At 61.6% G+C, this 26,349-nt stretch overlaps 5 protein-coding genes across 7 annotated transcripts; all 5 read left to right on the top strand.

The window, feature by feature from the left end:
* The first annotated feature begins 362 nt into the window (after positions 1–362).
* On the top strand, positions 363–12,037 carry NLGN2 (neuroligin 2). The gene is given in 9 exon segments (XM_059380342.1): positions 363–499; positions 501–909; positions 4,392–4,442; positions 6,572–6,721; positions 6,894–7,079; positions 7,206–7,398; positions 7,733–8,329; positions 9,042–9,546; positions 9,548–12,037. Coding segments are annotated over 9 exon segments (2,508 nt in total). The 5' UTR covers positions 363–451; the 3' UTR covers positions 9,917–12,037.
* Positions 12,038–12,115: 78 nt separating this feature from the next.
* Positions 12,116–14,861, top strand: SPEM1 (spermatid maturation 1). The gene is made up of 3 exons (XM_059380346.1): positions 12,116–12,705; positions 12,806–12,863; positions 13,058–14,861. The coding sequence occupies exons 1-3, from the start codon at positions 12,562–12,564 to the stop codon at positions 13,795–13,797; spliced, it is 942 nt and encodes a 313-aa protein (XP_059236329.1). The 5' UTR covers positions 12,116–12,561; the 3' UTR covers positions 13,798–14,861.
* A 149-nt stretch (positions 14,862–15,010) lies between these two features.
* Positions 15,011–17,590, top strand: SPEM2 (SPEM family member 2). Of its 2 annotated transcripts, none has more exons than XM_059380344.1 (3): positions 15,011–15,882; positions 16,039–16,096; positions 16,248–17,590. In XM_059380344.1, the coding sequence occupies exons 1-3, from the start codon at positions 15,745–15,747 to the stop codon at positions 17,588–17,590; spliced, it is 1,539 nt and encodes a 512-aa protein (XP_059236327.1). In that variant the 5' UTR covers positions 15,011–15,744. The 2 variants fall into 2 exon arrangements, with proteins under 2 accessions (XP_059236327.1, XP_059236326.1); XM_059380343.1 differs by having other exon boundaries at positions 15,011–15,965.
* A 697-nt stretch (positions 17,591–18,287) lies between these two features.
* SPEM3 (SPEM family member 3) lies at positions 18,288–22,169 on the top strand. Its single transcript, XM_059378596.1, is given in 4 exon segments — positions 18,288–18,425; positions 18,568–18,625; positions 18,723–22,129; positions 22,131–22,169. Coding segments are annotated over 4 exon segments (3,642 nt in total).
* A 2,048-nt stretch (positions 22,170–24,217) lies between these two features.
* Positions 24,218–26,349, top strand: TMEM102 (transmembrane protein 102). Of its 2 annotated transcripts, XM_059380914.1 has the most exons (3): positions 24,218–24,454; positions 24,557–24,917; positions 25,020–26,349. In XM_059380914.1, exons 2-3 carry the CDS (start codon positions 24,704–24,706, stop codon positions 26,333–26,335), a joined length of 1,530 nt encoding a protein of 509 aa, XP_059236897.1. In that variant the 5' UTR covers positions 24,218–24,454; positions 24,557–24,703; the 3' UTR covers positions 26,336–26,349. The 2 variants fall into 2 exon arrangements, with proteins under 2 accessions (XP_059236897.1, XP_059236896.1); XM_059380913.1 differs by having other exon boundaries at positions 24,218–24,917.

The raw sequence follows: 26,349 nt of genomic DNA, 5'->3' as shown, positions 1-26,349 counted from the left end.
TTGCTGGGGTTGGTGGGTGCGGCAGGGGACCTGAGGGTGGCAGAAGGGGGGCAACTTGGTCTGAATTCCAAGTCACTAACCACTTGTCTCTTGTTTCCCTGTTCCCTTCTGTCTGCCCTGTCCGATTTCCCTTCCCTTCTTCCACTTCTCTGTATTTTTCTGTCTGTCTGTCTGTCTCTTGCACACCCCGTCCCTCCGCCCTGCAGTCGGGGCCTGCCTTCACCTTCTCCCACTTCCTTCCCCTTCCCCACCCCTTGCCCCCTCCATGGAGAGGAACAGACCCTTTCTCTGTCCAGTCTAACCCAGGTCCCTCCCCACCCCCCTCCTCCCTCCTTTCCCCCGCCCCCTCCTCCCTACTGGGGCGAGGGGGGGCCTCCCTCCCTCTCCCCCCCCTTCTCTCTCTCTCCGAGGGGGGGGGTCCCGGGGAGGGAGGGGGGGTCCCCCGATCAGCATGTGGCTCCTGGCGCTGTGTCTGGTGGGGCTGGCAGGGGCTCAACGGGGGGGGAGGGGGTCCCAGCAGCGGCTCCCCAGGCAGCCCAGGCCTGGGCCTCAGCAGCCTCGGGGAGGAGCGCTTCCCAGTGGTGAACACGGCCTATGGGCGAGTGCGCGGTGTGCGGCGCGAGCTCAACAACGAGATCCTGGGCCCCGTCGTGCAGTTTTTGGGCGTGCCCTACGCCACACCACCCCTGGGTGCCCGCCGCTTCCAGCCGCCCGAGGCCCCCGCCTCGTGGCCCGGCGTGCGCAACGCCACCACCCTGCCGCCCGCCTGCCCGCAGAACCTGCACGGGGCGCTGCCCGCCATCATGCTGCCCGTGTGGTTCACCGACAACTTGGAGGCGGCCGCCACCTACGTGCAGAACCAGAGCGAAGACTGCCTGTACCTCAACCTCTACGTGCCCACCGAGGACGGTAAGGGCGCAGGAACCAGGCTGGGCACCCCGCGGACGCAGCCCACACGCATGCACGCAGACCCCCCAGCCTCGCGCCACTGGCCGAGCCCCTGCGAGAGGCCTCAGGTCCCTGCAGGCTGCGCGGGCCCTCCCAGGGTAGGATGGGGGCCTGCCGGGCAGTCGCAGGAACTCTCCCGCAGATAGCCACCCTGGAAGGTCCTGGTGCCTGCAGGGCGATCCGCAGGTACCAAGCTGGGCTTAAAGACCCCATCCCCACCAAGGCACACACACACTGTCTCTCCACGGAAGCGGGCATTGGAAGCATCTCGCCCTGCCTAGTCGCCCACTTTGGCCACTGCCCCACCTCCCACCCCAGGTCTGGGCTTGTCCCTGAGCAGTACCCCCTTTGGTTCCTTCTACAGCTCAGAGAGTCTCCTTTTTCCTCCCCAGGTGCACAGGCACCCTTCCGTATGTTGCACCATTGCACGCCCAGCGCCACAGGGAGCTTAGTCCCCTTTCCTTCCAAAGCTCTGTCCCCTGATCCCTACGCACCCCCCTCATTCACAGCACAGCCCACCCATCCTCATGAGAGCATCTTTCCCTCCGGGCGCCCCCCACTCCAACCGACCAGCTCTCCTGGGAAAGGAGCTGTCCCATTCACCCCCTGCCCCCTCAGTGCTCCCAGCCCCCAGCACAACATCCTTGAAGGTCGTCCACCAGCCAACCTTCAGCCCCGGGACTGTATCTCACAGTACCTGCCTGTCTCCTGCCAAGGTGCTCAGCCCGACTTCAGCCGGCCCCAAGCCGAGCCTCATGAACAGTCCCATGTTATCCTTCCGACTCTCTGTATCACTACTCCAGAACACCCCAGCACCACCACAGGGACCCCCCATTCCTACAGCATCCCCCACAGGCCGTTTTCTGCCAACTATATGTACACACAGGCCTGGTACCCAGGAACCCCTGTACGGACACCATAGGCCCCCACTATCCGCATGTCAGGTGCGCACATACCACAATACCCTGGGAACCGCAACTCGTCAGCACATGGGATCAGGAACCCCACCAGCCTGCACACTTACCACATGCTCCAACGCCCACGTAGCCAGATGCCCAGTGCCCGCACGCAGCACACACCCCAGCGCCTCTCGGAAGCTGTGGACCCTATTGCCCGTTTAGACCCGTGCTCACCAGTATCCCCCGATACAGGTCATGTGTCCTAGTAACACCCCTACAGAGACCTTGGCCCTAGTAACCTTCCATGTGGCCACTCACACCACAGCCCCCAAAGCCCTCAACACTTCCTAAGCATCGTTTACCCCAGCTCTGCCTAGAGACCCCCTGTGTCCCAGCTCGGGCTGGGATAGCATGCCCAGCAAGCTTACACCCTTCCCGCAGATCGAGCACTGAAACACCTCACTCCCAGCTCCTGGGGTATCGCTATCCACCCCCTGTTCCCCCTATCAACCGTGCACCCTAACCCAATCCCACCCCTCCCGTGGTAACCATGCCTCCACAACCCAGGCCTGCAATACACACAAGGAACCCCCTGCTCCAACCCCGTCCCCATTCCAGGCACCCTGATCCACTCTTCATCCCAATACACTCCAGACGCCCTCTCCAACACCATCATGCCCTCCACGGGAGAGCCATCCACTCCACATCCCCCTGCCCTCTCGTGGGCCCCCTGCCCCAGCAGCCTGCCCTCCACAATGGCCTCTGAATCATTTGCCCCAGGACCTCCGCACAGCCTGTCCATCTCCGTGCTCTCCACTCGAGGGCTCTCCCCACCCCGCTCCTGCCTCCTCATAGGCTGTCCATGCCTGTGCCCCCCTCCGTGGGCTATCCCCTCGCCCCTCACACGGACCATCCAGCCCAGACTTCCCACCAATGGGCTGTCCAGCCCAGCACCTCCAGACAAAATGTCCACCCTGCCCCCACACCACCTATGCCCACACCTTCTGTATTTTTAACCATCGCTTATCACAGACCTGCCTGGGTCCTGACACATGCAGGTGATCTCACTGAATCTTCACACCAGCTCTGCAAGGAAGAGGTTGACTCAGGCATGAGTGCGCGCGCGCGTACACACACACACACACACACACACACTCTCACACATTAATCTCATGCTCACACATGCCCTGCTGACTTCATCCCCATCCCCATCCTGTTGTAGAGAACAGACCCCAACCCTAATGGGTCCCTATGGGGCCCTCATCACCAGTTGAGAGAAGCCTTCCAGAGGCTGGCCTGGACCTCACTGACCCATCCCTCCCCATGCCAATGAGGAGAAGCCAATCAGCGAGGGGAACCCCCTCTGCTTTCTGGCTCCCAGCTTTTTGCCCCAACCAATTCCCCCTCCTGCAAGGAGCCTGGAACCAAACTCTGAGCCCCGCCTAGGGTCTTTCCGTGACCAGGGGCATACTTCATACCTCCCAGCACCTCCTGGCCCCTATGTGTCAGGGTGGCTCAGGGTGCTGTGTTTCCTGTTCCCTATTTGTGGACTGAACCCCGAATTGGGGAGGGGGGCTTTCTGGCATTAGAGCAGTGATGGGCCGGGGGCTGGGTGGGCCGGGGGGGGGGCAGGAGGTGCTCCTGTCCCCGGTGGGGAGTTGACTGTTCTCGGTGGGGGGAGAATTGGCCTGGGTGAGGGGTGCGGTTGTGGGGTGCAGAGGGTAGAGGTGGAGAGGAGGGCAAGACCTGATGACCCCTTTCCCTGCTTTGCCACACATCGGGGAGGTGGGGTGAGAAGCCAGATCCCCGAGTGCGGATGGGAGAGGAATGCTGGCCAGGTGAGAGGCTGCGCAGGCAGACAGGCAGCCCTTGCTGACCTGGCCCCAGCACTCCAGTGGGAAGCTGAGGGCTTGAAGGGCTGTGAGCTGCAGGGGCAGGCGGCCCCCAGTCCCACCCTAGGCTCTGCCTTCCAGATCTTCCAGATGGGCCCTTTCTGCTGCCGCCCCTCCCTCGCAGCCTGGGGGAGCAGGCAGGTGCTGGGCTGGCCCTGGAGAGGGCCCCGCGTGAGTGGAGGCGCTGGTGGCAAAGCTGGCCATGGCCTCCCCCGCTTGGGGCTTGGGGCTTGGGGCTTGGGGCTTGGGGCTTGGGGCTTGGGGCGGGCCTCCCCTCCCCACCCCACCCCCACCTCTAACACCATTTCGTTTCCAGCAATTAGCAAACACGTCTCCAAGCCAAGTCGCTATGTCTTAAAACAGGCCTCAGCCCACTCAGGCAGCCCACCCCACCCCCCAAACCCAGCCTTTTCTTTGGGGCATGACTTTTTCCGGGGAGGGGAAACAAATTTGGGTTGTAGAAAACGTTTTTCTCTTTTCTTGGTTTCTTTTTCTTGCAAACGAATTTTGCTTTTTTTGGCTTATTTTTTCTGCCCTCCACCCTCCCCTTTTCTGCTTTCTGTCCTCCCCTCCCCATCCACCACCTCCCCCCGACCCCCATCTTTCCCCACAAAATTGTCCTTTTTTCTCTGTTTTGTGTTCCCGGTCTTAGGTCCGCTCACAAAAAAACGTGACGAGGCGACGCTCAATCCGCCAGACACAGGTAGATTTAAAAACCCCGCTGCTGCATGTGGTTGCTGATTAGAGGACGCTCAAGGCCCCGCCCCTAACTAAATGCCCCTCCCACCCCCGCGGCCCTCAAGGCCCCCCCAAGTCGTTTCTCCCAACTAAAAACGAAAAAGAAAAGAAAAGAAAAATTTGTAATAATTGGAAAAAAGAATTACGAAAACTTCAAACGAAATTTGAACAATGTTGGACCCACTAGTGAACCTGCAAGCAAAGCCAAACACGGCCAAAATTTAAGTGAAAAAAGAAATTGGAATGTCAGAGGGGGAAAAAAAAAACCCACCAAAGAATTGGATAAAACGTTTAGAGTTCGGCAGCAATTCGGACTGTTTGGAAATTTGCGACATGTAACATTTGAAAAAACAAAACAAAACCAACTTTAATTTGGAGTAAAACTACATTTGAAAAAAAAAACTAAGTTGGCAAATTGATGGCACAACTGAAACGTAAGAAACAAACCTAAAATTTTCAAAAGCCTGTCAGATGCAGAAAACGCAAACATTTGAAGCGCATTAAAGAATCTGGAAATTTTTGAAAACAGGGCCCAATATCTTGAAGTTTCACCACAAAATTTTGAAAAAAAAATGCAAAGAACTTTTTTCTTTTTTTCTTTTTTTCCAAAAAAAAAAAAAAAGTGGATCTTTTTGGTTTTTTGGTTTTGGTTTTTTGGTTTTGGTTTTTTTTTTTTTTTTGTTGAATCTGCCCCCCCCCCCCCAAGAGCTTCTCGCTTTTTGGTTGTTGTTGTTTTTTTCTTTCTTTCTTCTTTCTTGATCCTGTTTTTTTGTTGTTGGTTTTGAATTTCTTGTTGCCCCGGCCCCCCTCCCTGCTCCTTCCCTTTCCGACCCCCTCCTCCCCCCACACCGGGAGTGGAGGTGCAGGGTGGGGAGGGGGGGGGGACTGAGGACTTGAAGAGAAAGGGCCTTTCAGGGAGGAGGCTCCCGCCTGAGTCTGGCTGGAAAGTCACTGAAGGTTCCAGAAGGAGGGCAAGAGCAGGGTTTGGGGAGGACACGGAGAGGGCAGAGCCCACCAGGTAGAGGGAGGTGGCAGAGAAGGTCTTAAGAGACTGGAGGCCACCAGCTGTCTGCAGGGGTGGGGGGAACCTCTCAGTGTCCTGTGGGCTCACCTTCTGGCAGGAGAAAGTTTCTATCAGGAGGACGGAGGCGAGCAGAGCTGCTGGGGACTTGGAGGCCCGGGCTAGTCAGGGATTGAGAGTGTCACGAGGGAGGAGGGTCTGTGGGCCATGGGGGACCCCAGCCGGGCGCTGTGGTGGAATCATGGGGGGCCGCTAAGAAGGGTACTTGGTGTTGCCTTGGGGGCCGTGGCAAGCCCTCCCAGACTCCCCCCTCTTCTGGAATCCGTCATGCCTCAGCCCAGTGATTCATGGGATCCTTTAGGGACAGGGCAAGAGGGGCGTCCAGTGCAGAAGCCAGGGTCAGGCAGTGTTGGGGGGGGGGGGACTAAAGAGCTGTACCCTGGCTTTATCAAGCAGGCTTTTTCCCACCCTGCCTCCTCCTGCCACAGTAATTAGGCTGGGGGTTGCCATGGTAACTGGGGAGGTGACCTAGAAAGGAATTAGGGCAGGGAGGAGACCAGGCCCCCAGGGACCCTAGGCTGGCACCCCTCACCCACAGACCGGGCTGCCACGTGGACCCGAGACCCAAGGCCTGAGTCAGAGGAACCGCCGGGACCCTCCCAGCATCTCTAGCGCTAGAGTCAGTCTCGGGAGTTTTTGTTCTTCCTCAGAGCAGGAAGGAGATTTGCTGTGTGTGTGTGGGGAGGGGGTCCCCTGCATCCAGCAGATGCCCTGGGGAGGATCCCCCCCACCACCTCTTAGGCTTCTTGGAAGGTCTGTCTGGCATTCGGAGAAGTGCCATGGGGCAGGCGGGCAGGAGGTGGGGTGGGACCTTAGGCCAGGGCTCCTGGGGAGGGAGGGAGGGGAATCCGGTCTTGCTCCCCCCCCCCCCCCCGCAGGGACTGGAGAGACATGTCCCCTGAGCTCCGGGCTGGTCCTCTGCAGGCCCAGGAGCTGGGTAGTGCTGGGGCCGGTCTGACTGTATTCTTGTCCCCCAACCCTGGCCCACCACTGCCCGCCCCCTCCCCATGCAGATATCCGGGACTCCGGGAAGAAGCCGGTGATGCTGTTTCTGCATGGTGGCTCCTACATGGAGGGGACCGGGAACATGTTCGACGGCTCCGTCCTGGCCGCCTACGGCAACGTCATTGTAGCCACACTCAACTACCGGCTTGGGGTGCTCGGTGAGGGCGGGCAGCCCACTCGAGGGCCTGGAGTCTGGGTGGGGCGGGGGTGGGCGGTGTTCCTCTAGACCTGGTGGAAGCAGAATGGCTTCTGGGCTGGACCGAGCTGCCCAGAAAGGGGGCAAGGGTGCTCTGACACCCCCAGGAAGCCCCTTTCCTCCTGTGCTTCCAGGCTTTCTCAGCACCGGGGACCAGGCGGCCAAAGGCAACTACGGACTCCTGGACCAGATCCAGGCCCTACGCTGGCTCAGTGAGAACATCGCCCACTTTGGGGGTGACCCTGAGCGCATCACCATCTTCGGATCAGGGGCAGGGGCCTCCTGTGTCAACCTTCTGATCCTGTCTCACCATTCAGAAGGTACGCAGCCCCCCACTACTGTGGCCTGCCCCTCCCATCCCCATTCCCACACACCCACCCCACCAGGTTCCCCCTTCCCACCCTCGGCAGAGGCAGCCCAGCCTGAAGCCCGCCCTGTCCTGCCAGGGTTGTTCCAGAAGGCCATCGCCCAGAGCGGCACGGCCATCTCCAGCTGGTCGGTCAACTACCAGCCGCTCAAGTACACGCGGCTGCTGGCGGCCAAAGTGGGCTGCGACCGGGAGGACAGCGCGGAGGCTGTGGAGTGCCTGCGCCGGAAGCCCTCAAGGGAGCTGGTGGACCAGGACGTGCAGCCCGCCCGGTATGGGGGTGGGAGCGGGCAGGGCTGGGCCTCCGTTTTCCTTGCTGGTTCCCAGGACCTTGTGGGTGAGAGGTGCCCGCGGGCGTTCGGATCGGCTTCAGGCCCCTCTGCCAGCCCAGCCTACTTCCCTCGGGAGCCCGCCCTGAATGCAGGCGCCCAAACAGAGAGAGGGTGCATGAGGGGCCATGAGGCGCATCAGGGAAGACTCCCCGAGAGGCCACGTGCCCCGAAGGACTCAGGAGATTTCACCCGAGGCAGAAAGAAAGGCTCGGCAGGCTAGGAGCTGAGAGGAGGCCAGGGAGCAGGTGATGAGACCCTGACCGCTTCTCCCCAGCTACCACATCGCCTTTGGGCCCGTGGTGGACGGTGACGTCGTCCCCGATGACCCTGAGATCCTCATGCAGCAGGGGGAGTTCCTCAACTACGACATGCTCATTGGCGTCAACCAAGGAGAGGGTCTCAAGTTCGTAGAGGACTCCGCAGAGAGCGAGGACGGCGTGTCTGCCAGCGCCTTTGACTTCACCGTCTCCAACTTTGTGGACAACCTGTACGGCTACCCGGAGGGCAAGGACGTGCTTCGGGAGACCATCAAGTTCATGTACACGGACTGGGCCGACCGGGACAATGGCGAGATGCGGAGAAAGACCCTGCTGGCGCTCTTTACAGACCACCAGTGGGTGGCACCGGCAGTGGCCACCGCCAAGCTACATGCTGACTACCAGTCCCCTGTCTACTTTTATACCTTCTACCACCACTGCCAGGCCGAGGGCCGGCCCGAGTGGGCAGATGCAGCGCATGGGGATGAGCTGCCCTACGTCTTTGGCGTGCCCATGGTGGGTGCCACCGACCTCTTCCCCTGCAACTTCTCCAAGAATGACGTCATGCTCAGCGCTGTGGTCATGACCTACTGGACCAACTTCGCCAAGACTGGGTGAGGGCCAGTGGGGCTGGGGGGCCCCCCTGCAGGCCAAGGCTCACACACACCCCTGCCATCATTAGCGTCCCGCCCCCCAACTCCATACACGGTCATTCCTCCATCATTGCCTGGGCTTCCTTGCTGGTTTCGGCTCTGGGTTTGTCTCTCTGGGCCTCTTCCTCCCTCTCCGGGCATTCTGCTCTCCTTCTGATGCCCGGGCTTGTGTCTCTGTGTGAGAGTTTGTGTCTGACACTATCTACCTCTCTCTTTGAATCCACTGACTCAAGCTTTTTGCTTGCTGCTCTCATCCTGGCGGGCTGTCCCCTGCCTCTGTCTCTCCATTCCTAACTGTGTCTCTCTCCCTCAGTCTCAGATTCTGCCTCTCTCGCCAGCTAACTCCCTGCCCGTCTCTGGCCCTCCGTTCTCATCTCTGCCCACCTCTGCCCCTCCAACCTCATCTCTGTCTCTGCCCCTCCAACCTCATCTCTGCCTGTCTCTGCCCCTCTCACCTCACCTCTGCCGGTCTGCCCCTCCCACCTCACCTCTGCCTGTCTCTGGCAGTTTCTCTCTCTTCTGCCTCTGGCTTCTTGCTTCTTGGCCTTTCCTTCTGTCTCAGGGCCCTCTTGCCCCCCCTCGTCTCTGTGGGTCTCCCTGCCCACCCCTCCCCCATAGGTGCGCCCGGGCCTCCCCCTCACTCCTCCTTCGCCCTGCCCTCCTGTGCCCGCAGCGACCCCAACCAGCCTGTGCCGCAGGACACCAAGTTCATCCACACCAAGCCCAACCGCTTCGAGGAGGTGGTGTGGAGCAAGTTCAACAGCAAGGAGAAGCAGTACCTGCACATCGGCCTGAAGCCGCGCGTGCGCGACAACTACCGCGCCAACAAGGTGGCCTTCTGGCTGGAGCTCGTGCCGCACCTGCACAACCTGCACACGGAGCTCTTCACCACCACCACGCGCCTGCCCCCCTACGCCACGCGCTGGCCGCCGCGCCCGCCCCCCGGCGCCCCGGGCACGCGCCGCCCGCCGCCGCCCGCCACGCTGCCGCCTGAGCCTGAGCCTGAGCCGGGCCCCCGCGCCTACGACCGCTTCCCTGGGGACTCCCGAGACTACTCCACCGAGCTCAGCGTCACGGTGGCCGTGGGCGCCTCGCTCCTCTTCCTCAACATCCTGGCCTTCGCCGCGCTCTACTACAAGCGGGACCGGCGGCAGGAGCTGCGGTGCCGGCGGCTCAGCCCCCCCCGGCGGCTCGGGCTCTGGGGTACCGGGCGGGGGCCCCCTGCTCCCCGCCGCCGGCCGTGAGCTGCCGCCCGAGGAGGAGCTGGTGTCCCTGCAGCTGAAGCGGGCCGGGGGCGTCGGGGCGGACCCCGCCGAGGCCCTGCGCCCCGCCTGCCCGCCCGACTACACCCTAGCCCTGCGACGGGCCCCGGACGACGTACCTCTGCTGGCCCCCGGGGCCCTGACCCTGCTGCCCAGCGGCCTGGGGCCCCCGCCGCCCCCGCCGCCCCCGTCCCTGCACCCCTTCGGGCCCTTCCCCCCGCCACCCCCCACCGCTACCAGCCACAACAACACGCTACCACACCCCCACTCCACCACTCGGGTATAGGGGGAGGCTGGCGGGGGAGGCCCCCCTCCCTAGCCCTCCCCGCCGCCGCTGCTGCCAGCGCCGCCAGCGCCGCCGTGGCCGTGGCCATGGCCGCCGCCGTCGGGGGGCAATGCGGCCAGAAGGCAGGGAAGAGGACTGGCCACAGGCTTCTCGCGCGCCGGAGATGCCCCGCGGCGGGAGCGCCAGGTGGACATGGGTTTCCGCACCGGGGTGCGTGTCTTTCCCATGCCGAGAGGCCCGTCCTCTTCTCTGGACCAGGGCCTCGGAACAGCCGGGGAGTTCCGGCCCCTCCATTGGGACACCAGTCTTGGTTGTGTGGAAACGTGGACATGTTTTCCCACGTGGAGGCGTGCTTTCTCACGAGGGGGTGTGTTTTCCCATGTGCAGGGTGAGGTGTTTTTTTTTGCCGCCCTGGACACATGTTGGCCCCCTCAAAAGAATTTCTGCGGGGATTTGTACCCCAGAATCCCATTCCCTCCTGCCTTCTCCCCCCCCACCCCACCTCCCTACCCAATGGAGACCCTGGAAGTGGTGTGTTCCCGGACAGTGACCCTTGGGAAGGAACCGAGGAAATCAAGTCGTTCCCCCCCCAACTCCCACTGTGTGCCCCACCCACCCACCCCAGCGAAGCATGTTTATCCCCCGTGGCCGATGTCAGATGAAGACCGTGCTCTGGTGGGATTCCCTGCGGGGGGAAGGGAGGAGATCCGTTGTCCCTGGGCTGCCTGGGAACTTTTCCCACGGGTCCAGGACGCATCTCCCTGAGTGGAAACATGTTCTTGCATGTGGATGTGTGTTTTCCCATGCAGACAGCCCCTTTCCCGCCAGCTTTCCCCCCGCAGCCCCCCAGACCTGAGGCCTAGCACTTAGCTCCCCCCCCCCCCCCCAGTAGGTGGGAACAGACTTCAGACTGACAGAAGTGGAGTGTGGAGGCCGTACAAATCCTGGGGGCAGACCACAGCCTGTCTCCCCCACCCAAGAGCTGCCAAGTCGGGGGGGGGGGGGTGGCATGCCACCCACGGAGGCCATGCATGTTTGACCAAAGCCCTCACTGGGGTCTGAGAACAGCCTTTCCCTCAGTTCTCAGACCACTGCTCATCCGTGCCAAACTGGATTAGGTGGGTTTGTGGGGGGGAGACCCCCAAAATGTTCCAAGGATTCCCCAGGCCTGGGCCAGGGCAGGTAAATTTGGGGACAAATGGGATATGGGGGACGGAAGTGACAGCGAAAGGGGTCTTGCCTGTGTCTCTCCTCCTTTCCTGTGTCATCCCTCCCTCTCTGCCTCAGTGTCCCTCCTCCCTTCTCTGTCTCCCTCCTTGAAGCCACCCAGTGTCAGTGTCAGAACACCTTCTCCCCTCAGCCGCCGACCCCCTTCTTTGACGAGGCCCCCTTCCCTCAGCCGGGGCTGAAGGAAAGGAGCCGCGGGAAGAGGGCGCAGGGGGAAAGGCTTCATGGGACAGGCTGGGGAGAGAATGAGGTCAGCAGTGCTGAGAACAGATGGAGGGGGCCATGGGGGACAGGGCTTGGGCAGATAGCAGCAGGGCGAATCTGAAAGGTCGTGTGCAGTGGCCGCCCCGGAGAGGAACTGCCTGGGGAGAAAGGGTTTGGGCCTCTGGGAGAGAAGAATGGTGTCAAGTAGGGTTTTAAGGGACACCAGTGGAGGAAAGTCCTTGTCTGCTGGGGGCGGGTTCGTTAGTGCCAAACTTGAATAGGAGGTGGGGGGCTGTCTTCCACTGACACTCAAATCCGGAATCCCTGGTCTTGGCTCCCCAGAACTCTGCCTCCTGACTGTCCCTTCTCCCACCTCCCGCCATGGAAACTTAGTTCTTTTCTGACCCCTCCCCTTGCCTGGTCTAGCTCCTCTCCAAATGGCCATGCCCTCTAAATGCTAGGGACCTGGGCCCTGAACCTTGTAGACAGATGCCCCCCCCCAGACTGGGGCATGGGACGGGGGCTGGGGGACCCCATGATTCAGCCACGGACTCCAATGCCCAGCCCCTCTCCCCAGAACAACCCCCAGACAATCCCACATCCCTGCCCCAACCCTTTGCGGCTCTGTACACATTTTTAAACCTGGCAAAAGATGAAGAGAATATTGTAAATATAAAAATTTAACTGTTGGTTGTGCCTGCTGTGGTGGGGCGGGGGTGTACTTCGAGGAGCTAAGCCTCAGGGCTTCCACTTGCGGGTGAGGGAGAAGGAGGTGGTCTGAGCCCACAGCCCATTTCCGGGAGCAGCTCAGAGTGCAGAAAGGGGGGAGTGGGTGCTGGGGTACGGTTGCCATGGTAGTGGGGTTGTGCGGGGAGTTCCGATCCAGGCCCAGGTGTGTGCAGAGGCCTGAGGCAGGTATAGAGAAGAAAGGGTCTGGGGTCATGGGGGCAGACCCAGACAGGCCAGGGGGCACACGGGCTGGTCCAGGCGACAGGCATGCCAGGTGAAGGGTTCGGCTTCTGCCAAGGCCTGGGCCCAGGCTGGAGGGCCACCCACGAGCCCAAGACTGCCTCTTGGCACATTGTGAGGGAGTGCCCCGGCATCATTGTGACCCGCTTGCCCCCAGGAGCCCCTGGGGCAGGCATGCAGGCTGGTGGCTACTGTGGGCACAGTGGGCTGGGGGCCTAGGGGCCCCGGTGGCCCTAGGGACCCCCATGGCCATGGCTGAGCGGCCACGGCCTGGGTGGGCGTCGTATCACAGCTCCAATAGCAACAACTGTCAGGACCTGGGCAACTCCATCCTGTTGCTACTGGGTCTCGTCATCTGCATTAACATTAGCATCAACATGGTGACGCTGGTCAGGGTGGGGCCAGGCGGGTGGGCACTGGCAGGAGGGCAGCGGCGGGAGGCCTGGTGGCCAGGGCCCGCCCGGGGTCATTGTGTCCTCCCTCACCCAGCTCTGGCGAAGACTCCGTGGCTTCTTACACCAAGTGTTCCATATTGTTTATGAGAAAGGTAAGCGGGGGGCCGGGGGTTGGGGACGGGGGAGGGGTGGGGGGCACAGGAGAGGCAGGAACCTGGTGAGTCAGCCCTGAGCTAGAGCCGGCCCCTTCCCCTCCCACTCTCCCCTCTCAGCGGTGGAGCCTCCCCCCTGCTCCAGCATACCTGCCAGCCTCTCCACCAGCCTCCCGCCTCCCCTTGATCTACAGAAGCTTCTAAGCCATCCTCCCCAGGGAAGCCGCCCCAGCCTCCGAAGCAGAGCGCCCCTGCAGTCCACCTCCGATGTACCATGGACCCTGTAAAAATGACCGTGACCCCCCCGCCCAGTCGCCGCCACCGCCACCGCCGCTCTTCAGGCCGCCGTACCCACCGCCCGGCAGCCTGGGTCCCCGACACGGACGACGAGGAGAAGCCCCCACACCAGCACCCAGCAGTCTGCTCCCACCACTGGGATCAGCCCGCAGACTGGCAGGGCTTTCAGTCCACGCAGGGGTTCTGGGCTCCCTGGCCCCAGGATGCCGCGGAGCCCCCTCCCCAGACCATTCGCTTCCAGCAGGCCGTGGAAGGCGGGCCGCTCAAAGCGGAGATGCGCTCAGAGCTAGGCCTTGAGGCGTACGTGTACCCGGTGAACCCCCCGCCCCCCAGCCCACAGGCCCTGAGCCATAGGAACAGCGGGGTGGGGCCAGGGGCCCAGGCTGAGCCGGAGCCCTGTGCCCCTGCCCCTGTGGCCCCACCGCCAGTCTTGGGCCCTGCCCACGTCCCTGACATCCCCCGGCGCCGCTCCTCGGGCCGCGTAGTATATGACGCCCGAGACGTGCGGCGGCGGCTCCGGGAGCTGACCCGTGAGGTGGAGGCCCTGTCCCACTGCTACCCCCTGGGCTCCCCGTCCAGCAACGCCGTGGAGGGGACAAACAAGGGCTGGGTATACCGTTCTGTGACAGAGGGGTGACTGGGACAAAAATAAAAGGAAAAGAGGAGGTGGTCCGCGGTGGTGTTGGGGAAGCCAGGGCCCCTGTGGTGACTCAGAGAAGGGTCTCCCTGGCCACAGGGGCCTCACAAGCCCCAAGGACCCTCGTCAACCTCCTAGCTTCCCTGGGCCCTGCCCGCAGCTCTCTCCTAGCCCCTGATGAGGCAGGTTCCCACCTGCCACTCCCCTGTTTTCTTTCGTGCCCAGAGCAGCCCCCCAGGTTCCGGCCCAGATCCTTAAACTGACCTGCACTAGAGGAGAGACCCCCATCCCTGTGGCCCTAGCCCCTCAGCGGCCTGGTTTCGGCCGGAGCCAGGGCTGGGCTGTAGCCCCCAGGTGTGATGTGTGCCCCCACCCCAAGCCCTAGTTTCTTTGAGCGGGGCTGCTGGGAAGGAGGGCATCCAGGCCTCCCCACGCCCCAGTCAGGACCGGAAGCTCCTGTAGCCGCGAGCAGGCTTGGAGCCGAGGACCACACACAGGGGACATTCTTGAGGGCTGCCCTCTGAGACCTCACTACTGCGGTTAGCACCTGCCTGTCACCAAAGAGGAGACCGAGCCTCAGGGAGGAAAAGTGACTTATTCACGGTCACACAGAGTCAGCCTGGCCCCTCAGGCTCCCACCTGCCTCAGTCGACCACAGGAACTCGTCAGAGCATCCCAACCACACGCAGCAGGGAAACGCAGGCCCTGCCCTGCTCCTAGATGGCCCGCGTTGCACACACACATGCACACGCATGCACAGACATGCGGACACGCACATGGCCGCCGGTGCGCCTGGGAACCGAAGCCATGTGAGTGCTCCCCTGCCAAAGGCCGCGGACCCCACCTTCCGTAGCAGATGTGTGCGCGGAATGTGGACAGACAGGCCTTCTGAGCAACAGAGCAACAGAGCAACGGGCCTGTTGCTCTGTTCGCTTTCAGCCGACATCATTGATCACTTTGATCCCGTTCAGTGAGTATCGAGCACCCACTACGTGTTTAGGGGCTCGAAGGGGAACGCCCACTGGATGTTGCCTTATTCCGGTCGAGTTTTTCACCCATCGTTCAGACAAATGACTCAAGGACCCGAGGGCGCCACTTCCAGGGGCCCCAGTCATGAACCTGCTTCTGAACAAGTCTCCTTTGTCAACAATGACATCTCTTTGTGCTTTGTGAATTTTGGGAGGTTTTCTTAAGGGGGCATCTAACAGTTCTCCCGCTGGGAGGTCTAGGTCAGTGGGAGGGCAATTGGTTAGGAAGCAAAAAGAGCATGGTCGGGGGGTGGTCCCTGGCAGATGAAAGCAACCGGGGCGTGTGGGAAGTCAGTCTTGCTCCGAAGCGAGGGGACCAGTGGGCTTGGTGACCACACTGTGTTGGCTGCAATCCTTGGCCAGAAAAGGTGGGGGAGGGTAGGTGCTAGACGAATCATCGCAGTGAAACAGGAAGGACGGGGAGGGAACAGCACAGTGGGGTGACCCCGGGGGGACCCTTGCTGTCACCCTAGCTGCTAGCGCCAAGTAAGCATGGGTCGAGGGGACAAACTCCACAAGCTGCCATGATGTCTCATGAGGACAACGACTTGGAGGAAATTCTTTATGGACCTTTCGAGCCCTGTGAAAACCGTCTTACAACTATAGCGACCCTATTTTCAACTCACGAATCCGGTGGCGACTTAAGCAGGCCCCTGTGGGAGACAGAGACAGACTGAGCTCTGGGATATCCGGGGACGGGGGCCCCATCAAGTGGCAACCAAGGGCGGCCATGGCCATCTAAGGGCGAGCCGCGTGGATAAAAGTGGCCACCTCTGCATTGTGACTCCCCACAATGTGCCTCATTATGACCCAGACCCCTCACCAGCTGGTAGCTGTCCCCAGGTCCCAGCATGAGTACAGTGTGGTTGGGGCCTGGGGGGGGGGGCGGTGGCCCAGGTGGCCCTAGGGCCCCCCCACCATGGAAAACCAGCTCTGGTATGACAACGTGGGGTGCTGTAATCAGTATCAGGAACATCCGCAGGATCCCGAAGATGTGCTGCTTCTGCTGGTGGGCCTCGTCATCCTGGTGAACATTGCGATCAACGTGGTGACCATGGTCAGTGCTGGCGGCAGGCCGCCCCCACAGGCAAGGGGGGGGGCACCTGCACCTGCAGGAGTGTGCTCTTGGCTGGGAGCCAGGTAGGAGTGTGGCGGGGCGGGGTGCGGGTAGAGAGACGCTCGGTCCTCACTCCCGCCCTCTCCCCACCCCCAGATGTGGCATGGACTCCAGAACGTCTTAGACAAGATGATCTCTTGGACTAATCAGAAAAGTAAGTATGGCAGTAAGAGAGGTCGGGGACATGGCCCCCTTCCTCCCACCCCATCGTCACCAGCACAACCCGAGAAACCTATGCCGTCCTGTTCCCAACCCCGAGCTCTTTTGACAGTCGTCCCGACCTCACGGACTCTTGTCACCCCCAGATGAAACCTCCCAGCCTTGTGAAAGTCCCACCAAGGATCCCCCTGCCAAGCCCCAAGACGTCCACGTCCACTGCACCCTGGAGCCCATGGAAGTGAAGCTGGCCCGGCCCGTGTGCTACCCGTCCTCCTCTTACCACCATCTCCGCAGCTCCCGCTCCTGCCGCCACCGCCGCCCCCGCCGCCACCGCCACCGTCCCCGCAGCCGTGGCCCTCGCCAACGCCACGGCCACGGTCACCGCCACCACCACCACCACCACCACAACTCTTGCAGCCACCAGTGGGGGCTGAAGAACCAGAAGCATTTATGCCACAACCGCTCAGCCTTCCTCAGCCACCATCAAGGCCGCAAGATGTCCCAGCTGCGGGTGGTGCCCTCCTTCGGGGGCGACCTGGACTCCTACCTGGAGGAGGAGGACCTGGCCTTCCCACACCCCAAGTACCCACGGGGCGGCTGGGGAGGGCTTTACCCGCAGAGGGGCCTGCCCTCCAACGTGGGGCTGTGGGGCCGCCGGGGCGGGATCCTGGCCAGTCTGCCCCCACCCTCCCTCTACCTCTCGCCCGAGCTGCGCCGCATGCCTAAGCGTGTGGAGGCCAAGTCGGAGCTGCGGCTGCAGTCCTGCGGGCCCCACTGCTCCCAGTCCCGAGTCTGGGGCAGCATGGAGGTAGAGCAGTGGGCCTCACCTCCACCGCCCCTCCGCCGGCTGCCCCCCAATCCCTCCTGGGTCCCCGCGGGGTTCAGCCCTTACCCCTCGAGCGGCCAGCTCCTCTATGACTCCTGGGACCAGCGGCGGCGGGGTCTGGAGGGCTCTGAGCCCCCGCCCACCCTGGTGCCCCGGGGCTCCCGGCCCGAGGCCCGTGAGCACTGCTCCCCCCAGGCGCACCGGCGGAGCGTCCCCGGCCACACTTACAGCCAGCCCAGCCGCAGCCCGCACCCATCCACGGGCCACCTGAGCTACAATGCCCGCGAGCCCCACGAGGTCCGGCGCCGGGCGGCCGAGTGGGCTGAGGCACTGCCGGCTCGGCACCCTCTGACGACTTCCACCTCCCTCACCATGCTGGGCGAGACCACCTACCAACGGGCCCCAGCCCCCTGCTCGGCCCTGCTCCCCCATTCCTCCCAGCCCCTGCCTGAAGCCCAGGTCCCCGAGCCCCCCCAGCCCCAGCCCACCTTCCTGCCGCTCAGCAGGAACCCGGGGGGCACTGCCAGCTGCCAGGTCTACGACAGCCTGGAGCTAAAGCGGCAGGTGCAGGAGAGCCGAGCGCGGGCCAACTCGCTGCCCCCGCCCTCCGCCTCGGCCTCAAGGCCATCGCTGCACCGGAGCCGGACCGGGAAGCTTCACTGACCCGCGGCAACAGGGGGGTGCCACACAGAGAGGCAGGAATAAAGAGCAACAGAGTTCGGAAAGCACTGTGGTGTGTTCTGCGGCTGGGAAGGGTCCCTCCTCCTGTCAGCCTGCGTCCCCGTGGCTGTGGCCTCCGTCCCCCCTGGCAGGACCCTGGTTCCACTCCGTGCTGCCCTACGGGGCCCTTGCAGCCAGGAGACTGGGAGACCTCCACCAGCTCTGGGCGGCTGCTCTCCCTGGTCCGTAAGTGGGCTCTGCGGCTCAGCCCCACACGACACGGTGAAGGTCAGATTCCAGGCCCGTGCGTCCTACGTCCGCTTAGATCCAGGGCCACTGCCCCATGGAGGGCAGGGAGAAGGCCAAGGCTCTGAGGCCAAGGTCTTCCCAGCCTCGGGAGTGGCGGAGGGGACAGACTGCATGAGTGTTCGAGGGAGCAAGGTAGGGCAGTGAGGGAACAGAGGAGGAATGAGGGCCCCAGGGCAGGGCGCTGGCTTTCAGTCCCGCTGGACTTTGGGGACTCAGGTGAGGAGAACCTGGTACCAGAGCAGGCCCTCCATTTCCTCCCCTCCCTCATTGTGACCCAACACCTGCCCCATTGTGACCCAGTCCCTCACCCCCTCCCCCAAGACAGGAGTCTGGCTCCTAGTGAGTATGTGGGGGCCACGGGGGGGCCCAGGTAGTCCTGGGACCCCCGGCCATGGGTGAGCGAGCCCACCACGGAGCTCAAGTGTGCTCTGGCACCAACCCCAGGAAGTGCCAGGACCTTGGAGACTCTATTCTTCTGATTCTGGGCAGTGTCATTTTGCTCAACGTGGGGATCAACGTGGTGACTCTGGTCAGGGCGGGGGCAACAGGGTTGGGGGAGCCCCGTGGTGGGAAGGGGCCGAGGTGGGTGGGCTGCCGGGATGGGGCTGAGCACGGGCTGGGCGGCAGGGCTCACCGCACGTCCGGGCTCCCCCCTCCCCTGCTCCCCTCAGCTCTGGAGGCATCTGAAGAGCTCTCTGCGGATCCTTTTCCATCATTTTTTCCCCAAAGGTGAGTGGACCTCAGCAGGGCCTCAAGGATGTGGGCCTGTCCCCTCTCTCAGCCCCTCAGGAGCCCTGGCCTTGCCCCCTCCCCACTGTGCCCGCAGACAAGCATCCCAGCTGTGCAGGTGGCCATCCCATGTGTACCCGCTGCTCCATGGACCCCAAGAACCTGTGCTCGAGAGTCTCCTCCCGCTTCCACCGTCGCCCCGGCTTCCTGGCCGGGCACCCTAACCATCTCAACTCCTGGATTCCAGACATGAACAACGAGAAAGCTTCTGGGTGCTGCTGGGTGCCGCCTCCATGTGGACACACCAGGGCTCCTGTGGACGCTCCCTGGGGACCGTGGAAGGAGGGGGTGATGGGAGCTGGGGAAGCCTCCCAGGTCACAGCCTTAAAGGCCCAGGCCCCCTTTATCTCCAGGCACCAGACACCTTCCCAGTTCCCCAGGATGAGCACGGTGGACGTGGTTCCCCTCCTCTTGCCCCATGAGAGCAAGACCAACACTCCAGACTATGACCCACCCCGTGTCCCCGCCCAGACCCACACCCACTCCCCACCCCATACCCCTGAGCACACCACAGCCCAGACCCAGACCTCCTCCCCAGCCCATGGACCTGAGCACACCACCCCCAGGGCCCAGGCCTCCTTCCCAGCCCACACCCCGGAGCACACCACCCCCCAGGCCCACACTTACTTCCCAGTCCAGGCCCACACCCCCTCCTTAGCCCATGCCTCTGAACACAACATCCCCCAGGCCCAGACCTCCTTCCCAGCCCACACCCCTGAGCACACCACCCCTGGGGCCCACTCCTCCTCCCTAGTCCACGCCCCTGACCACACCCCCCAGGCCCAGACCTCCTTCCCAACTCACACCCCTGAGCACACCACCCCCCAGGCCGACCCAGCTCACACCCTTGAGTATAACCTGCCGCAGGCCCAGATCCATTCCCCGGCCCAAGCCCCTGAATACCACTCCCTTCAGGCCCATACCTACTCCGTAGCCCTCACCCCTGAGCACATCACCCCCCAAGCCCATGCCGCTGAACACACCCCAGCCCCAGTCCATGGCCCCGAGCACACCGCAGTCCAGGCCCATACCTACTCCCCAGGCTTTACCCCTGAGCACACTCAGCCCACTCCTGCCCAGGCCCAGAACCCTGAGCACCCCTCAGCCCATCCCCTGGGTCACACCCCTGAGCATGTAATAGCCCACAGCCCAGCCTGCACTCCAGGCCATGCTCATCTAACCCACACCCATGCACCTCACCCCCTGGTGCCCTCTCCCGCCTCTGCCTCAGCCCCTCCCCCAACGACCCTTGTCGCAGCCCCTCTCCCAGCGCCTGGCCCAACTCTGGTCATGACCCTGACGACCACTCCTGTTCCCACTCCAGTCTCTGTGACCACCCGTACCCCCATCCTAACTCCTATTCCGTCTACCCTGACTGCCTTTGGCCAAGACCTCTCCACTGGCCACGTGGTCTATGATGCCCGCAGGGTGAAGCAGAGTATACACCATATGTGCCCCCCTCCGCCCTCTGGGTATTCCAGAAAGGACATGGGCACCCTCCACAGGCCCCAAGAGGGGCAGGGTCTGGACAGCTCTGGTACAGTGGAGCCAACAACGAAGCAACCCAACAGGGACAGTGCCAAGCACTCCACAGGCTCCGTCCTGGGCTACCTGGAGTTGGGAAATGTGGAATGGAAGATCTCGAATGATGCCAAAGACAAGTTCTTGCAGCCCAAGATCTTCCCTTATCTTAGCTTCCATCCCTGCAGTTCAGAGAGGAGACGCACAGACTCTCAGACTCCGGTCTACCCCAAATTCCTCGTCTACTCCAAGGAGGCCACACCTTCTCAGCGTTGCTTTCATTCTCCGACCACTACCCAGAGCTCAGTGAGCACCATCTCTCCACCGTGCACTCTTTCTCTGCCCCTTATGTCCCCCAGATCCTTTGTCCCTCATCAAGCCTCCAACCACCAGCAGCTCTCCGACTCAGTGCGACCCCCCACCTTTCCCCCGACCTCCAAATCTTCTCAGTCCGTCTCCTCTTCCCAGTTCCCCATCCCTCCGCACTTCTCCAAGACTTTCCAACCCCCAATTCCACCCCAGCCCCCTAAACTTCAGGGGAGTCTGGGCCTCAACCAAGATTCTGGCCTCCAAAGGACTTCAAGCCTTTCAAAGGACTTGAGAGTTCCAAGGAACCCAGGCCTTGCTGAAGATCCAGGCCTAAACAAGCCCCCAGGCCCTACTCTAGACTCTTCTCTCTGCAAGAGTCCGAGCCCTTCTCAAGATTCTGGACTTCACAAGAATCTGGTCATTACCCAAGATTCTGGCCCCCAAAAGAGCCTAGGTCCTACTCAAAATGCAGGTATCTTTAGAAGCCCATGTCTCAGTCAACCTTGTAACCTCCACAAGGACATACCATTTCCCCAAACTTCCGACACTCAGAGGAGTTCAGGCTTTATGCAAAACTCTGGCGTCTACAGGAATCTAGAACAAAACCAAGAGACTATACACCATAAAAGGCAAGATCTCTCCCAGACAACAGGCCTCCATAATAGTGCGGGACCCTCTCAAGATTCTGGAATTTACAAGACCACAGGTCATGCTCATGAGCTGGGAGTCTCCAGGAGCCTAGGCCTTCCCCAAGATCCTTGCCCACAGAAGAGCCTATACCAAGAATCTGAAGTCAACAGGTGCTCAGGCTTGATCCAAACCTCTGGTCTCCTTAAGGGCTCAGGCCTTACCCAAGACTCCGGAGACTACAAGAGTCCAGGCCTGACACAAGCCATTGAAGTCGAAAGGAGATGTGGCCGGACACAAGACGTTGGAATTTACAGGAGCCCAGAATATACCCAAGACCCTAACTTCCACCAGTACCCAGGAATTAATCAAGATCCTGGCTCCCATAGGGGCCCAGCCTTTACGCAAGACCATATTCTCCCCAAGACTCAAAGTCTTATTAGGGAATCCAGCCTCCACAAGGATTCACCTCTTATCTCACATCCCAACCACCCCAAGAACCCAGGCCTTGCTCTAAGTACCGACTCAGAACAAGTCTTGGGCCTCCCTCAGACCCCAAAGTCCTCACTGTGCCCAAAGTCATGTGCATCCGAGCAGGCTCCCCAGAAGGAAGATCCACAACAGCGCCTTCCATGGCCGCCTGTCCCACCTAGTCAGAACTCCAGCTCACCCAAGCCCCCGGCGGTGATCTACAATGACCTGCAAACCTTCTCAGAGGTCCCTTTGCTAATTGAGCTGCAGCCATCCTCCCGGCGAGCAGGTGGCCAAGACTGGGCATACCGTCCCGTGGATCCGGTGCCTTCAGCCTCCCAGAGCTATCGCCAGATGTCTATGCCTCCCAAAGTCAACTGGAAGCCCTACTGCCCTGGGTCAGGCACCCGAGTCGGGCATGTGGTCTTCGATGCCCGCCAGAGACAGTTTGGGGTGGGCAGGGACAAGTGTGAAGCTCTGTCTCCCAGACGCAGTCGCCAAGAGGCGTGCAGCAACCCCCCGGAGACCACCAAGGAGTGGGGATATCAGAGTGTGATGAGAACCTTGGAGAAAGAGGGGGCAAAGGTGCATCAGGAATAAAGAGGCGAGAGAACGATTGTGTGGTTGTTTGGGGACATCCCACCCTAGCCCTGTTCCTGATGCTGTGGCCCCCCACAGGGCCCGATGAGGGCTGCTACTCTATCCCTGCCCCTGTTTCTCCTGCATCCCTGTGTGGTGGAACCCCAAGGCCCAGAGCTGCCTCATCCAATACAGTGGCCATGAGCCAAATATGGCTGTTAAAACATAAATTAATTAAAATTAAAAATTTAGGGGTGCCTGGGTGGCTCAGTGGGTTAAGCCGCTGCCTTCGGCTCAGGTCATGATCTCAGGGTCCTGGGATCGAGTCCTGCATCAGGCTCTCTGCTTAGCAGGGAGCCTGCTTCCCTCTCTCTCTCTGCCTGCCTCTCCATCTACTTGTGACTTCTCTCTGTCAAATAAATAAAATCTTAATAAATAAATAAATAAATAAATAAAATTTAAAATTTAGGGGCGCCTGGCTGGCTCAGTCGGTAGAACACGTGACTCTTGATCTCAGGGTCGGGAGTTCAAGCCCCATGTTGGGCATGCATGGAGCCTACTTAAAAAAAGGAAAAAAAAATTTAAATTCTGTTCTGTCTCATTACCTACATTTTAAGTGCCCGGTAGCCATATGTGGCTACTGTATTGGATGGCACAGATTTAGAACCTTTCCGCTGTCACAGAAAAACCTATCGGACAGCAATGCTTTACAGTTTACAGAAACTTTCCTTTCCCTTGTCACTCAAACCCAGCATCTTCAAAGCTTGCACAGAACCCAGAGAACTTAGTTGTTTTCAATGTGATGACAGGCCACCCTCTGGGGAGGAGGGAAGGAGTAGGGACAGGGACACCCTATACCCGATTGCCCCTCAGACTGTGACAAAGACCCTAGCCTTTAGTCCTCCCCCATCTGGTCTCTCAGGTCACAACCAGGTATATGGAAACCTGCCTCCCCCATTCTGAGCTGTGTTTTGGGCCTCAAGGTTGCTGAGGGCGAAGAGATTTCTTTGTCAGGGACTCAGAACCCCTGAGATCGGGGCTCCCCAAATCAAGCTCGATTCTGAGTCCCCTTCTACGCAGCTCTTTGCTGCAGACATGGGCCGACCTCACCTTGGACATAGTCCTTCCAGGGAAGGGTGCAAAGGGAATGTCAGAAATCCTGGTCTGGTGGTGGACTGGTCTGGTCTGCGGGTCTGTCCCTGGTTCCCTGTGGTTCTGTCTTCTCATTCTGGGTCCCAGGCTCATCCTGGGCTAGAGCTGTATCTCTGGTGGCCGTGGTCACTGAAAGTGATTTCCTCCAGAGAGTGTTCCACTGCCCTGCCCCAGCCTGGCTGGGATTTTCCTCTGGACTTGATTTTCAGTGCTGATAACACTTCTGTGTGGGCGCATGAGCTGGACGATGGGAGGTGTGTTCCCTGCCAGCACTCATGGGTCCGAGGTGGGCTTCGCCAATACCTATGTCCCTTCCCTGAGCCAGATGTTTTTTCCTGGGTCACTACCTGTGTGTGCTTGACTGACACTGACCCCGAAGGGATGGCTTGGCACCCAGCTGGGAGCCCCTCTCCAACACCTCTCTGGCCGCTCCCTACCACGTGCAGCCTTTATAGGCCGCAGTCTCGTCTCTCAAATGAAGGTTATGATTGCGTGGACGACCCCTCCTAGATTTAAGCGACCAGGACTCCTGTACTCCCACAAGAGATGCAGAGGCCCCTATTACCCCCCAGACCCCTGGGGTACGTCCCCCTTTATTATTTGCTCTTCGGAGCCATCCTGTTCCAACCCCACGGAATGTTCACGTGGGCCTGACCTGGGCTTGAAAGTCACAGGAGTTGATCTCCACAGAAACTACAACTTCCATCAGACACTACTTCAGCGGAACAGGAAAGGATGCAGGGGCGTGGCCTCAGCGCCCCGGCAGCTCGGGAGACAAACTACAACCCCCAGCACAGCGCGAGAGCTCAGCAGCGCGGAGCGCGACGGATCTCCGGCAGGAGGCGGGGCCGGGCCGGAACTGCCCCGACGGCCTCCAGAAGGGGGCGTGGCCCCAGCTTGGGGGCGTGGCCTCGGGCTCCAGGAAGAAGATACCTGTTGAATCCCTGTGTCTGCTGCCTGCCCACCCCTTGCAGCTATCCCGAAGAGGGCAGCCGCAGACCACAAGCGGCTTCCGAAAGAGAGGTAAGGGGAGGCGGACCAGGGGCGGCGGCGGCGACTATCAACATCCCGTCGGAGGGCCCAACAGCTACTTTTTACCTGCTGAGTCAGGTGAGCCTTTCCATGGGGGCGGGGACCAGCATTTGAGAAAAGGGCAACGGCGTTGGAGGTATTTATTTGTTCGGTTTCAAGACTAAATTTAGAGCCCTTCAGCTGCAGACCCTTTGACGAACTGTGTCTGGGGCACTCCGGCGGCCTCGGGAGGAGAGAAGAACGCGGGCGGCTTTTTGGCCGCAGAGGAGCGGCCCGTCTAAGCGTCCTCCCGTCTGTGTTTTCCCTGGCCCCAAACGGCTGAGCCACATGGCTTCAGCGGTCTGGGGGAGTGCGCCCTGGTGGGGCCCGCCGCCCCCAGCCCCAGCCCGGCCGCTCACCGACATAGACTTCTGCTCCGGGGCGCAGCTGCAGGAACTAACGCAGCTGATCCAGGAGCTCGGTGTGCAGGAGAGCTGGAGTGACGCGCCCAAGCCGGGACCCGATCTCCTCCGGGCCAAGGACTTCGTCTTCTCCTTGCTGGGTAAGTCACTCTCCCCGCCTCCGGCCGCTCCCAGCCTTGAGCCTCGCCCCACCCCGCCCGGGGCTTTGGGCCTTGCCCTCCCCAACCCGTCTCTTCCCGTAGGTCTCATTCACCGTCGGGACCCCCGGTTTCCTCCCCAAGCAGAGCTCTTGCTGCTTCGTGGTGGGATTCGCGAGGGCTCCCTGGATCTGGGACCTGCACCCCTAGGTCCTTACATCCGGGGACCTCATTACGACGCCGGCTTTACACTCCTAGTGCCCGTGTTTTCGCTAGACGGCACTGGGCAGGAGTTCCAACTGGATGCGGAGACCTGTTCCGCGTGGCTGTGCCTCCCAGAGCAGGTCCGCGGAACCTCGATCCGGGAGGCTTGGCGGGATTGCCTAGGACCTCCAGTCCCAGGAGGGCGTGACTCCATCCGCCGAACCAAAAGTGAAGGAGGTCCCGAGGGCCCCCAAACCTCCATGGACCAGCACGGTTATGTCACTGAACCTGAGCCAAACATGTCTTTGGAAAAACTCTCTAGTAACGTTTCCCAGCCCGAGCCGCCTGAGCAAAACAGAATCGATCATGGCTTTTCCACCCCACTGAAAAACCTGAATGGTGACGTCAGGAAAGCAGCCATCCTCAGCCCAGTCCCACCGCCGTCGGAGGACTGGGAGACTTGGCCCACACTTTGCCCCATCCAGGTATCTGCGTGGTTCTTTGCTTCACTGGCCGCGGTGGCTGAGTCCCTGTTCCCCGTCCCGGGTGCCCCACGCTTGGTTCACGCCGCCCGCCACGCGGGGTTCACCACCGTCCTCCTGGCCACGCCAGGGCCGCCGCGCCGCGTCCTGCTCTTCGACCTGATTCCCGTGGTGTCCGTGGCCGGCTGGCCCGATGGTGCTCGGAGCCACTCGTGGGCCGGCCCGCTGGCCCCCGAGTCGTCATCCTTCTACCTGGTGCCCGGCGGCCACACCGAGGGGCTGGGCGCCTCCAGCTGGCACCTCTGCTTCGCCCGCCAGGAGCTGGCGCTCAAGGCGCGCATACCCGCTCCGCTGCTGCAAGCGCACGCGGCGGCCCAGGCGCTGCTGCGCCCGCTGGTGGCCGGGACCCGGGCCGCGGCGCCCTACCTCCTGCGGACGCTGCTCTACTGGGCGTGCGAGCGGCTACCCGCGCTCTATCTCGCGCGGCCCGAGAACGCGGGCGCCTGCTGCCTCGGGCTGCTGGATGAGCTGGGCCGCGTGCTCGAGGCCGGGACGCTGCCCCACTATTTTCTGAGCGGCCAGAAGCTCCGCGCGGGGGATGGCGCCGCTGTGCTGCTTGGGGCGTTGGCCCGGCTCCGCGGGGACCCAGCCCAGGCCCTGCGCGCCGCGGTGGAGGAGGCGAAGGCTGCACGCAAGGGGGGCGGCTTAGCTGGCGTGGGAGGCGGGGCCCATTAAAGACGCTGTTCCTA

The sequence above is a fragment of the Mustela nigripes genome, chromosome 16, assembly GCF_022355385.1.
Source record: "Mustela nigripes isolate SB6536 chromosome 16, MUSNIG.SB6536, whole genome shotgun sequence".
NCBI classification, from domain to species: domain Eukaryota; kingdom Metazoa; phylum Chordata; class Mammalia; order Carnivora; family Mustelidae; genus Mustela; species Mustela nigripes.
This window is presented reverse-complemented; position numbering and strand designations above follow the sequence as displayed.

Bases quoted from the DNA above. Each gene is read 5' to 3' on its own strand.
- SPEM1 (XM_059380346.1), top strand. From the start codon at position 12,562: ATGGCCATGGCTGAGCGGCCACGGCCTGGGTGGGCGTCGTATCACAGC. The intron at 12,706-12,805 runs GTCAGGGTGGGG...TCCCTCACCCAG, and splicing joins GCATCAACATGGTGACGCTG to CTCTGGCGAAGACTCCGTGG. The intron at 12,864-13,057 runs GTAAGCGGGGGG...CTTGATCTACAG, and splicing joins CCATATTGTTTATGAGAAAG to AAGCTTCTAAGCCATCCTCC.
- SPEM2 (XM_059380344.1), top strand. From the start codon at position 15,745: ATGGAAAACCAGCTCTGGTATGACAACGTGGGGTGCTGTAATCAGTAT. The intron at 15,883-16,038 runs GTCAGTGCTGGC...CCCCACCCCCAG, and splicing joins CGATCAACGTGGTGACCATG to ATGTGGCATGGACTCCAGAA. The intron at 16,097-16,247 runs GTAAGTATGGCA...TGTCACCCCCAG, and splicing joins CTCTTGGACTAATCAGAAAA to ATGAAACCTCCCAGCCTTGT.
- TMEM102 (XM_059380914.1), top strand. From the start codon at position 24,704: ATGGCTTCAGCGGTCTGGGGGAGTGCGCCCTGGTGGGGCCCGCCGCCC. The intron at 24,918-25,019 runs GTAAGTCACTCT...CTCTTCCCGTAG, and splicing joins CTTCGTCTTCTCCTTGCTGG to GTCTCATTCACCGTCGGGAC.